Source organism: Marmota marmota, unplaced genomic scaffold (assembly GCF_001458135.2).
Source record: "Marmota marmota marmota unplaced genomic scaffold, marMar, whole genome shotgun sequence".
In the NCBI taxonomy this organism is placed as follows: domain Eukaryota; kingdom Metazoa; phylum Chordata; class Mammalia; order Rodentia; family Sciuridae; genus Marmota; species Marmota marmota.
This window is the reverse complement of record NW_026000026.1, coordinates 85,601,772-85,615,559: the sequence shown is the minus strand read 5'-3', so window position 1 is coordinate 85,615,559 and position 13,788 is coordinate 85,601,772. Positions and strand designations below refer to the sequence as shown.

At 38.7% G+C, this 13,788-nt stretch overlaps 1 protein-coding gene across 1 annotated transcript in view; it reads left to right on the top strand.

Annotated features, from left to right (window-relative positions):
* Gramd2b (GRAM domain containing 2B) overlaps positions 1 to 10,042 on the top strand; it is a 105,503-nt gene extending 95,461 nt beyond the window's left edge. Inside the window, exons 10-13 of the mRNA XM_048811886.1 lie at positions 388 to 527; positions 1,553 to 1,657; positions 4,555 to 4,648; positions 8,796 to 10,042. Coding sequence (XP_048667843.1) covers positions 388 to 527; positions 1,553 to 1,657; positions 4,555 to 4,648; positions 8,796 to 8,837 — 381 coding nt within the window. The 3' untranslated portion in view covers positions 8,838 to 10,042. The remainder of the gene's footprint in view (positions 1 to 387; positions 528 to 1,552; positions 1,658 to 4,554; positions 4,649 to 8,795) is intronic.
* The last annotated feature ends 3,746 nt before the right edge of the window (positions 10,043 to 13,788 follow it).

Sequence of the window (13,788 nt, the reverse complement as noted above, 5' to 3'; positions counted from 1 at the left end):
GGGGGGGGGGGGGGACAAAGCTGAATTAGTCTTCATGGAGACCACTTCATTCTTTTGAATACTTTGAGATTATGATCCAAATATTGGTGGTAAATGCAAATCATTGAATTGGTTCTTGTTTACTAATCTTCTAATAACTGGTCACCAGTTATGCTGGCATGAGAGCAAGGATGGTGTTCTGTTGTTCTCCATTGATCCCAACTCAATACTTGACCCAAAGAAGGCTCTCAGTGAACATGTGTTGGATGAAACATTTTAGAAACAATTGAAACTACTGGTTAAAGTAACAACTAAAAGGCTTCAGTTAATATTTTTCTCTGATGTCTTTTCCCTGGGAATAAGCACCTGTCTCCAGGATCTTTTCCCCACTGGGACATTGCCTAATGAAGGAAGTATGCCACGGTGTCAAATTGTTGCTTTTCTGGTTTCCACCCAACAGGTCTGTCAGAAAACATTGGAATTTTGCATAAAGTGAAGTCCCAGAAATGTCCGGCTCTCCACCATATTCTTATATTTTATGCAATTGTGTAAGTAAATGTATTTACTCTGAGTGATTTAAGCAAATGATTCAATTCTCTCAAGGAAAAACCTCTTCACATTGCCAAGAGCCATTGTGAATCTTTGTTGTATTTGTCTCTAATGGGACCCAAACATTTTGTCTGACAATTTCTGTCCCCTACATTGACGTTGTTTGGTTTCTTAAGCATAGGTTACATTTTCATAATGATTGTACCAAATTCAGCAGAGAACTAAGTTCTGAATAGACACCATTCCTTGGAACATTATTCTATAAATTACAAAGTATCTTTTTCTTGTTGTTTTTCCGTCTGTTCCCTGTCCTCTGAAGAAAGGACAAGACATCTTCAAAATGTGAAGAAAAGACAATACATCTTCAAAATGTCTTTTCCCTCTCCTAAAAACGCAGGCATTGACTTTTTAAACAGCTTCCAGTCTGTAACCAGTCCTTCTGAAAATAGCATGGTCCAATTCTAAGCTGTTCCTCACAATAAAGAGAACATGCCCAGTCTGGTTTCCAGATAAAGCAAGGGATTTGTGAGTCACTGGGGAGCAGACTAGGCACTCTCTGCCCAGACTCCTCCAATAGAGGGAGGAGGAACACTGGCTTGATGGTCCAGCCTGGGTCTGACCTTGAACAGTCTTATTAGAATGTCCATCATTTGCAATTTGAGGGACTAGGGCTTTAGTCTTTTTAAGTCTCCTTCTGGCCATGAAGTTTCATGACAAGCATCAACCTATTTTTTAAATGTTTTTATTAGTTGTTGATGGACTTTTATTTTTATTTATTTTATATATGGTGCTGAGAATCAAATGCAGTGCCTCACACATGCTAGGCAGGCGCTCTACCACTGAGCCACAACCCCAGCCCCAAGCATCGACCTGTTTTTTAAAATGATCTTTTGAACACCTCTTTAGCCAAGTTGTTTTAGAAAATGCTTTGCTCCAGCATTCAAATTGGCTCTGAGTTTATTGTTTTTTGAATATTAGATCCTGGCCATTAACCTGCTGGAAATTGCTCTTTATCTCTTTCCAGTGCCTGTGCCCTAATCATCTCGACCTTCTACATGAGATACAGAATTAACACTCTGGAGGAGCGACTGGGGTCACTAACATCCTTCGTGGATACCCACAGTACCGAGTAAGACGCTTCCTCTAGCTGACCTCCACTGGCTGTTCAGATTAGCATAATAATTGACCCAAGCTTGACATCCTCCTTAGCAAACATTCACTGAGAATGCATTCTGTATGAAACTTTTAAGGATATAAAAAGTCAAGAGGTAGGAGGTTCCTAGGGATGAATGACCTAACCCTGCACTGTTCTCGAGTTACTATACTGTTGCCAGTAATATGGCAAGAAACGCACCTAAGTTCACATTGTCTTGCTCTATGATTCCAAGAGTCGGTTGTGACCTTGGCCTGTTTATTAACCTATACAAGTTTATCTTCATAAAATGGCAGTGAGTCAGGACATTGTAAAAGAAAAACAATGCAAGTAACTCAGCACATTTCATCATGTCTAAATCTTTAACCAATTTGTTTACAAAACTCCCAACAACTATAGAATCATACGACTAGTAATTAGTTGACTATGTCTGTGAAGATTTTTCATTCATTCCTTTTTGACATGTCTGACCAAATAAATCTGTTCAGACATAGTATTCTTTCCTCAAGTAAAATAGAATCATTCTTTCAGATTAGAAAGCATACTTTTAGCTCGAGTTTTAAAAGTAGAGGTAGTCCTTGGGGCTGGGGATGTGGCTCAAGTGGTAGCGCGCTCGCCTGGCATGTGTGCGGCCCGGGTTCGATCCTCAGCACCACATACAAACAAAGATGTTGTGTCCACCGAAAACTAAAAAAATAAATTAATTAATTTAAAAAAAAAAAGTAGAGGTAATCCTTAACAAATTACCTGCCATATGCAAGAATCTCTATTAGAATGGATATATACAGATACAAATACAAACAGATTATCTTCATTATATTTTTACCATAATCTGATGAGAGGGTTGTTATTTCCATTTTACAGATGAGAAAACTGAGGCTCAGAAATAATTAGCTTACAGGACTGGAGCTGTGGCTCAGTAGTAGAGCACTTGCCTAGCATGTGTGAGGCACTGGGTTCAATTCTCAGCACCCTATATAAATAAATGAATAAAATAAAAAGAAATAATTAACCTAATGTCTCACTGTTTATAGTAAAACCAGGATTCAAATGCAGATCTACAAAATTACAAAGATAGGCTTCTCAGTCTATCAGTGGCTCTTAAACCTTAAGATGCCTCAAAATCATCTTCAGGGCTTGTTCAAACAGATTGAAGGATCCATCCAAGAGTTTTTCATGCAATAAGCCTGGGATGGCACTTCCCAATTGATGCTGATGGTGCTGGTCTATAATCAACACTTTGAGAATTGCTATGTATACCATTCTAGGACCTTCTTTACTCTTTAAGTTACCTAAAGACCTTCTGTGGCTTACTATATGCTGGTCTACAGGTTATTTTTGAGCCACAGTTTACATTTGAACCAATATATTATAGAAGCCTAATAAATAGTTCGGAATAGATTCATAATCTGCCCTTACTCTCTCACCTGTTCAAATGTTAACAGAATTAGAGGCATAGTGACTCCAGATTATTATAGGCTATTAGTTCACTATTACATAAGAAGAAGTTGGTTCAATTAGAAAAATAGATCTCATGTCCTATTATCATTTAATAAACTTGGTGATAATCAGTGGGGAATTCCACTAACAAATTGAATATTCATTCATTCTACTTTCAAAATAATCAATCCAGGAGGAAATAAGAACCTGAAAAATACCCTTCAAAGGAAAAAAATCACAAAGATCGCTTGTGACATGTGGTCAGGGAACAGCATGGTGGGAAGGTGTGTTGACACAGCCCTATTCCAGGACCCAAGCTGCCCCAGGTCCTTTGTCCAGAGGGATCCATCTGTGCTGCCGGGCAGCTGAATCCACATGTGAATTTTCCTCTTCCATTGCTGAAGAGCCATCCTTGTGAATCCATGCATATTGCCAGCTTTGTTAGCATGTTAGCATCCTGTGATGCTGGCTCTGCTCGTCCCCATATCCCTAGCCCAGGGATGAGAACACCTGCTACTCAGAGTCTCATGTTGGTAAGTCACTTTTCCAGGCCTTAGATCCCTCACCTAAAAAAATCAAGGATTGAGATCATGCTTCCATGGGTCAAGGATGAAGAATATTGACATCTTTCTTAAGATTTAAATAATTGTCCATAACTTACCAAGTCCCTCTATCTTAAAAACAGCACCTATGTAAAATAAGTTGGACCAGTCACCACCATCCAAAAACTGAACAGCGCCAGTTAAATCACAAGTAAGAAATGTAGAGTGGATACAGATTATGGTTCTTAACTTGATTGTGAAAATCTCATAAACAGCTTTAGATCATCTCTCTAAGAAAAATGTATTTACTGTACTTCTCCAAATTTCCTATGGTGTTAACAACTAAAGGACCCCAGAGTAAGAGCCATGCCCAAAATAGTCAAATGGTAAATATTGGACACCTGTTATGATGGTATGACAAGTCTCAAGGAAGGAACCAAAAAATCTCAGACTTGAATGGAAATTTGATTAATGAGATAGACGTTTCTAAACTTTCTCCCATTTGAAAAAAAAATCTGTGTATTACTGAGTTAGCAATAAGCCTTACAAATGTATGCTGTGGTAGGGAAAGAAAGGATGTTAGGAGTTAATAGAAAGAGTCTAAGAAACCATGTACTTGAAAATAATGGTCTGATTTTTGTTAGGAAGCCAAGGCACAACTCATTCCCTTGAACAAAAATAGCTTAAAAGATTTTCAGCTGAGCTTGTGAGAATTAATTTCCTAAATACCTAGTCTGGAGGTGGGGATTACTGCAGGGCCTTTCTGATATTAACAAGTGAAATGCTCCCTCTCTCCTATTATAGCCTAGTTTGCCACTCAAATTGAAAATGGATTCATTCCACTTCTCTCTTTGCCCTCCCTGCTAATAAATTTTCTCTTTGTTTTTACAGACAGATAGCACCATCCAGCCTGGGATCACAAGTACAATTAAATGTGGAGGTCCTCTGCCAAGAACTTTCAGCTAACATAGTGAAGTTAGAAAAGGTGACCCATTTTCCTCATGGTAGTTTCCATCAATTGCCATGGGCCAGGGTTTACACACTCACACAACTCAGTCTGCAGAAAACCTAAATGACCAAACCTGGCAGGGGAGCAGGGGGCGGGGGTTTACAAAGTAAATATGGAAAAATACTTTTTATTTCCATAATGGAAATACAGATATATATTTTTTTTTACTTTTTTTTTTAGTTGTAGATGGACACAAACCTTTATTTTATTTATTTATTTTTATGTGGTGCTGAGGATCAAACCCAGTGCCTCGTACATGCAAGACATTCACTCTACCACTGAGCCACAACCCCAGCCCCCAAGAAACAGGTTTTAATCTCATTTTCCTTTAAATACATGGTTTCCCTTGGTCTTTCTTTTGTTTTCTCCTTGATTAGACATATTTCTCTGTGCCATAGGACTCAATGGAAAGTGACCACTGACACTAGGCATGGTAGGGAGTCAACTGAGACAATTGACCAGTCCCACCACCACCCAGGCTGATTCTTGCCATACATAAAATATTGCATTAGGTCACTGTCTGTTAGAGAAGGTACAAGTTTTATTACCTTGCTCAAGGTGATACACTAGAAAGTTGACTGGGGACCTACATTTTGAAACTGGTCTGATTGCGAAGTTGTGCTTAGAAACTTTCTCTCCTAGGGGCTGGGATTGGGGCTCAGTGGTATAGCATGTGTTCAGCATGTAAGAAGCCCTGGATTCAATCTCTTGGACAAGACAAACAGAGGCATATATCAGTTAATTGATATATTAGTCAAGCAAGCAGCCGTAGGCTTTATTGCTTCTCAGAATCCAGACCTTAACTTTGTAGATGAGGCCACTGATGTACCTCTACCTCTAATAATATCTTCCCAGGGCAAATCTGTCATTAGCTTGTGGCATTCTTGGAAGACGATGGGAGAGTGAACAAGGAGAAACAACATGCTAGAAAAATCCCAGAATTAAACCTAATAAACAAGTCTTTCAGCATTTGTGTCCCTTCCCCTTCCTTCCTTCCTTCCTTCCTTCCTTCCTTCCTTCCTTCCTTCCTTCCTTCCTTCCTTTCTTCCTTTCTTTCTTTTTCTTTCTAATCTTAATCCTTAAGGAAAAGTGTAGAGTGAAAAATCAAGTGTTTGCTTAGAACTGCGATCATGAATTCTGAGTATTTGGTGGCTTTACATAATAGTGCAGTTCTGGGAAGAAATATGAAATATAAATGAGCAAAGTTATCTTTGCTGTCCTACACTAAATGTTACCTAGCATTTAAGAAACAAGGGTTGAAAGCAAAGGAGTTTCCAAACCACTGTTTCAACCAGATAATTCATATTGAGTCATTGTATCTCTGGCCAAACTAAGAAACATTTTCTTTTAAATCCAAAATCAACTAGACCAGATGTGGGTTAGATACTAATTTTTTTTTCCTTTCTAAAACATCAGGTTCTGAGAATTGAAGATGATTTTTTTTATTCTGTCGTTGGGGTTTTGTTTATAAAGAAATGCTTACTAATGTTGCCTTTCATGCTGACCTAGAGAACAGAGTGGTATTAGTTTTCACTCTGACATTCAAATGGTATTCTCTGAATAGGAAGCACACAGAATCCTGCTGCTTTCTCCTTCTCACTCTCCTGCCAGGCCTGGCCAGGATGCCACATTCTGTAGAAATGGGACAGAATACAGGAAGACTTGTTCTTAGCAGGTCTACAGCTGGCTGGGTCTCTGGTAGGGCTTCAGACCCAGTTCAGCTAGCCAGCTAGGGAGACCTCTCCAGTAGTACCAGTGGAGACCACCTTTGTCCCAAAGCAGAATTAGTAAAAAGGAGATTTGGGTCAAATTGACATTCTGAAAAGCTATAAGTTATGTGCATTACTCAAGGGAATCTGAGTATGAAAAAGAGTTATCAGGCCACCCCCCTGGTTTTGGATGGGTCTGCCCCCTTCCTCAGAGGCAATTACAATTACACAGCACAGCCTGGGGTGAAATAACAGCTCCATGCTATGGAAAAGTGTGAAAGGTGGCTGCTCCTTTTACACAGTACCAGTGATTTCTTTTCACACCTTCAAGGATGGGTCATGTCTAAGCTTCATGGTCTTTCCCTGGTTAATACCTCCCAGTTTCTGCTCATGGGATCACTGTTCTTTTCAGTCTTCCTCATTAGAAGTCTAAGAATAATGTCTACCTCCTTCCGCTTTTCGCCTGCCCCTGATTGACTAATGTGTTGGCAAATCCTATGAACTTTACCCTCAAATGTCTCCTCAAAGTCTCTTTCCACTGGCCCTATCCTGACCCATTCAGGCCCCTGCTTACCAGTCTGATACTATGAATCTCATTATGAATTTTCTTTGTATTTTCCTAATTACTGCTGAGGTTGACCCTCTCATCTATTTATCAGACATTTGGGTTTTCTTCTACAAATTGTTTGCCTCTTTTGTTTTATTTTTGTGGATTTGGTTTTTTGTTTTAGAGTTTTTTTTGTTTGTTTTTTGCCCTTAGTAAGTGTGTCTTCACTATTTTGGATATCTATCTTTTGTTTCTTTTTTTTTTTTAATCTTCCTACTCCTGTTTTTCCACTTATCCTTGGTACTGAGGGAGGCAGGGAAGTTAAGAAGCAGGAATATGAGAGAAGGCAATTTTTTTTTATGAGCAAAGAAATACATAGTTATTTTCTTGATACTAGAAGTGCCATTAATGGTGGTAGAATGGTATGGTAGAAAGAGTGTAAATTTTGTTTTTATCACTACTCTGCCACTTACTGCTTGTGTAACTGGTCATGTTCCTTAACCCCTCTGGTCCTCAATTTCATGTACAGAACTGCCTGTGTGTGGTATTGGGTGGTTAAGGTGAGCAACACATCCAGTTCCTAGCACGTACACATTAGAGACCTTTTCTCTTTTTTTGCCCAAGTATGCCTGAAGGACATCACAGACCTTTTCAAAAGATATCTTAGTCTATTAGTCTATTTTCTTTTGCTGTAACAGAAGATCACAGACTGGGCAACTTATAAAGAATAAAGGCTTATTCAGCTTATGGTTCAGGAGGTAGGGAGGTCCAAGGTTGTGGGGCCACATCTAGTGAAAGCCTTCTTGCTGATAGGGAGTCTGTGGAGTCCTGAGGTGGCACAAGGGTTCACATGGTGAGACAACAAGCTTACTAATTTGGGTATCTCTTCCTCCTCCTATAAAGCCCTGCCTCAAAATACTAAACATATGACTGGGGATTAAGTTTCAACATGAGTGTGAGAGGGGACAAATACCCAGATTATAGGAGAATACGTTCTCCTTTTTTTTTTTTTTCTTTGATGCATGGAGTTCCTTACTCCCAACACCATATTGGTTGTTGAGAATTCCTTGCTCTGAATTCTTTAAAATTCTTTTATTCAACAGACATTTAATGCCCATTTTTAGTGGATTATAGTCTTAAGGTCCAAGCATAAGACATGGTCGATCCCTTGGTCAATTCCTATCCCCGTGAAATTTACAGTTTTCTTGGGAGTGTTGTGCATAAATTATATCTAATGGGAATGTTAATGATTATGATGTGGCATTAGCCTAATTAAACCATCAAAGGATCCAGGCATGGTGGCACACTCCTGTAATCTCAGTGGCTTGGGAGATAGAGACAGTAGGATCGTGAGTTCAAAGCCAGCCTCCGCAATAGTGAAGCACTACGCAACTCAGTGAGACCCTGTCTGTAAATAAAATGCAAAATAGAGCTAGTGATATGGCTCAGTTGTTGAGTGTTCCTGAGTTCAATCCCTGGTACAAAAAAAAAAAAAAAACATCAAATGGGGTTCTGGAAAGGCCAATTTCCCGTGGTCTCTAAATGAATTTGGGTGGCACTGGGTGTTGTCAGTTCTTTGTTCTTTTTCTTCTATCTCATTTCTCTCAGTCTCTACTGACATTTTCATTTTTGTGCCACTCTTTTTTTTTCCTTTAGTTTTTTTTTTTTTTCATTTTCAGATTCGATTGTCAAACAGAATTCTAGTCCTTGAAAAAATCATTTGCTTGCCTTATTTCACTTTAACCTATGTGTACCTTTTTATTCAAAGTAGAAAATATTGAATCTCAAGTATTACACAGGCCATGGCAAATACACCCTTAAGATACTCCATTCTGTTTACTAACAGAAGTTTCTTTTTTATTTCAAGATACAAAACAACTTACAAAAGCTGCTTGAGAATAGTGACTGACCCACCAGATTGCTGGGGCCAACACAATACCTCACGTTTCCCGCCAAGAAGGTGCTCCCCAGGCGTGCTTGTTAAGCGCCCCCTGCTGGCCAGAGGTGCGAGCCGATGAGAATCCAGACCTGTTTGCACTGGGAGGTCTCCAGCTCAGGATAGGGGAGGGGATTTGTTCTGCTTCTTGTGCAATAAAAGTTGACCTTGTCTCTGAAGAAGTTTTTGCTGCTGCTGCTGCTTCTACTGCTGCCGCCGCTGCCTGAAGAAAACAGACCCATCTCTGGAGGTCTCAGGAAAGGCCTGGTGGACACTCCCTGGGGCAATTGGGGTTCTGCGATTGCCGGGATTGTGTCAGTAAACACTCCACCCCACACCTGTTAAGTCCTTCCCACCCTCCTTTTGCTCTTACACCCCTCCTAGCCAACCTTCAAACCTAGGGATACATCAAACACCAATGGACTCAATACAGTCCTTTAAAGAATGACCCGAGTCTCCAAAAAGGCAATAAATGTCTCTAAATATTAGACAGGCTTGCTTCAAATAACACCAGTTTCCCCCGCCCACTCCCTTCCCCCTTCTGCTGTTGTGTTTTGCTTGAAATCACCTATGTATCTTAACTTCTTCATTCAGTTTTGGTAAGAATGTCAAGCAAAGTGGATTAAACTATCCCATTTATGTTTTGCTTTGTTCCTGTAACCAATACTTAATTGGAGTGATTCTCACCCACCACAGATGGTGAATCATGAGGCACGAGACAGAAATACTAAATTAAACTTATTCTGAAACCAAAACTAACTTTAAACCAAAAGTGTTTAACAATTATTTAATACAGAATAAAAAATGAATTTTTCATATTGTAGGTCAACTACATTAGCTTTGAAACAGTAAGGCTGTGATGAATGCAGAAACCCATTTCAACATGACAATTGTCTTTCTCTGTTGACTAAAATAAAGAAATAACTGGTTGCTAACTTTATTTACCATATGGGTTGGCTGGTTTTTACTAATAATTATTTAGGGTACAAGATCTATAAGTATAAAATATATTCTGTTTCTATCAGCAATGCATTTTATAATCATTTCTATGAAATGTATTTTGTTTAATCAGATAAGCTAAGTGAATTGGTGGCATCATTTGTATTTGTCGGCCTACTGGACAACAACTGAGCCTGGTGCACCACTGGCTTTTAATAAAATACTCATTGGTTAAAACACCCTGCTCACCCTGTGTTTTGTCAGTTTGTAAACAAGGGTAACTAAGATGTGCTGTGCTTTTTAACACTTTCTCTACCTCTACGCTACTACTTTCAACTCAATTCATACTTCTTTTCTTCCAAATACTTATTTCAAAACTCAAAAGCTATTTACATTCATGAGTTACAGTGGTATTAGGGGAAAAGGTGAATTTTGAAATAAGAAAGCTAATGCTTTTCCAGGTTTGAGTCTACATTTTATGATTTGTGGAACACAGGAAGTTTGGCCATTTCCCTTTAATTTTTTTTTTAATGCAACTTAGGGTATCAAAACATAGTGCTATTGTGAGGATTCAATATGCTCATGTCTCTAAAATCCATATTTTCATGTCTGACATTCCAGTTTTGTAAAAGTTCATTGCCAGTGCTGTATATTCAGAACCCACCAGGGAATCAAGAGTGGGTCAGCCACCTCTGGAGAACAATTTTACAAATGGGTACAGAGCCTTAAAATGTTCACATTTTACTGTTAATGGTCTGCCATCTAGGAATTTACCCTAAAGCAATAATTAGAGATGTAGTCAGTGTTTTACATATAAGAATGTTCTTCGAAGCCTTCTGACAGCAGAATATTAAATCTAAACATTCAACAGCAGAACAGTTAAATGATTTTGTTATTTAGAATTGTCCTGTCAAAGAAAGGCATTGAAAATAAAACAGAAAATCACATTACAAGCCAGGCACAGTGGCACACACCTGTAATCCCAGGATGAGACAAGACAATGGTGAGTTCAAAGCCAGCCTCAGCAAAAAGCGAGGCCCTAAGCAACTCAGTGAGACCCTGTCTCTAAATAAAATACAAAATAGGGCTGGGGATGTGTCTCAGTGGCCAAGTGCCCCTGAGTTCAATCCCCAGTACCCCCAAAAAAAGAAAGAAAGAAAATCACATTACAAGAATAAAACTATGGTATGATCCCAATCTTATAAACCCTACATATGTGTGTACACATGAAAACACCTTGTCTTTTTCTAAATTCTACATATTTCCAACAATGAGCAGTCGTCACATTTTTTAAATTAGATAAGATGCTTTAAAAGATTGGATGGTTCTCAGCAAAGAAACAGATCTCACTATTGTCACCAGCACAGCATGGCTGCTGGTTCTGCACCTGGAACTTAACTTTCCAACAAGCACTGCAGTTAAGCTTTCCGAAGGGAAAGGATGCTCCATCATTTCTTAGTTGGTATTCTTTTTGCATTGGAAATGCCACTTGCTATTGCTACTGGTTCTGTTTTTCATTACTAGCTTACAAGTCAAAAATCTGGTTCAGGTGGATCTAATAGTGGAATCTAGGTCATACACCTGTGCATTAACTATACAGCATGGGAAAGCAAGCATTGGGCTGGTTCAGCCTCTACCACCTGGGTTCAAATGTAGGAGATTACCTTAACACGGGGTTAAGGGGCTTCAAATGCCAAGTAGCCAAATAATGACAAGAGTCCACCAAATACCTTGCCCTTAAACACTTGTATACTTTCTAGATGTATGTTTCTACCTTTCTAGAAACAGAAAACAACTTATAAAGAGATTATCAATTGTAATGCTATTTCTATGCATTCTGGCATCTTAATCTATGATTACGCATATATTATTTTAGTTAATATCAATTGCCAATCTTCCATATTCTGGAAGTACTATTATTATTATGGTTCACCTCTCAAGCTTCATGGGTTTTTGTTGTTGTTGTTGTTTTGTTTTTTATGTAGTGAGGATTGAACCCAGGGCCTTGTCCATGTAAGGCAAGCACTCTACCAACCGAGCTATATCCTCAGCCCTCAAGCTTTGTGAAAATTTAAGGTACCTTCCTACATGTACTCTACAATGCTCTAAAACATCATCTAGGTATTCATTTATGCAATTCTTTGAAATCAGCCCAGATTCATTTTTTAAGAATGTATTTTCCTTGCCTTCAACAACTCATCCTACTTTATAAATTCATAGAATCAGACTGAAATTTTTCTGACTTTAATATGAATTGTCTGCTGTTTTGGTTTATGTATGTTAGGATGGTGAAATTCAGAAAATGCTTTTTTTGTTCATCAGTGGTCCTGGTGATCTAAAGGACACAGACATTAGCACAATCCATTTGATTTTTCCCTCTTCAGCATTTTTAAGACAAATATTGTACACATCATCAAAGAACCAATAAAAAGATTTGGGGGGGAGCACACCTGCAATCCCAGGAACTCAGGAGTCTGAGGATCACATATTTGAGGTCAGTCTGGACAACTTAGTGAGACCCTGTATCAAAAGGGAAAAAAAGGGAGGGGGTTGGAGTTATAACTCAGTGGTAAAGTACCACAGGTTCAATCCCAAGTACCACACACACAAAAAAAAAGGTGTATACATCAGTAATAATTATGCTGTCAGCTGGGGTCATAATGTGAAAAAAAAAAATCTTTTTATGTACTTCTTTTAAACCTGTCCCTGCTGCTGATGATGATGATGATTTTACCAGATTCTTGCCTTTAAGAAAAAAAATTTAAAAACAGTCGTTCATTATAGCATCTTTGACCCCTGAATTTCTAGTATATCTTTATTGTGTCCCAATAAAGCTCTTTATAATATGGGGGGTAGAAGGGTGGGATGAGGACCTGACTGTTTACCTCTTACAGTTTCTCTTATCTCTGTATTTCTTTTTTTTTTTTTAATAATTTTTTAGTTGTCAATGGACCTTTATTTTATTTATTTATATGCAGTGCTGAGAATTGAACCCAGTGACTCATACATGCCAGGCAAACACTCTGCCACTGAGTCACAACCCCAGGCCTTATCTCTGTATTTCTAATCACCCTTTTCTGTCTTCCCCTTTCTGTCTGTACACACATATGCACCCACAGAGCATGCGCTCTCTGCAGAACTCCTGCGAAATTCTATTGACAATCTGTAAAATCTTGGTGACAAGAAGAGGTGGGGTGTTTAGGCAATAATAATCACTGCCAATAATAATCACTGATTATGGTAACAAAATGTGGGAAAGAAAAATGACCCCTTGCTTCCCACAAAGTCACTCTTTCAATGGGTCTTGATGAACCATGTAATTCATTCATCTTTAGGTTTTTAAGAATCCCGCCAGAAAGTCTCACTTTGACTGTTCTTTCTGAAAATGACCTTGAGTATAAAAACCCTTCTGAACATGGAAGTGGGAGATGATGTCATATAAAGAAGCATGTTCCCTTTGTCCTGCCATCACTGAACCTGTTTTTAAGTATTTTATAGACAGAAACATGCCTCCTTCTCTCCAGAAAGCTAAAGTAAGCATTGAGAATGTTGCTTAGACAGTTCCTGATTGTCCCTAGGCTACGTGTGCATAAACAATTTAGCCATATATTTTTCCTTGTTTTCACCTCCCTCATTCTTGGGCCCCACCCATGCAGTGATCCTATTACTCCTTTGCTCCTTCTTTCAAGGATTATTTCTTCCAGTCTGCACATATGTGGGTCACTGTAGGATTTAAACATATTGTCCTCCAAACTCAGCTGGGCTTGCTCACCCCAGCAAGAAGTCTCTGTAGTAAGAGTGCAGTGTACACAATGTTTATAGCAGTTGAATTCACAATAGCTAAACTGTGGAACCAGCCTAGATGCCCTTCAATAGATGAATGAATAAAGAAACTGTAGTATGTGTGTGTGTGTGTGTGTGTGTGTGTGTGTGTATATATATATATATATATATATATATATATATATATATATATATATATACA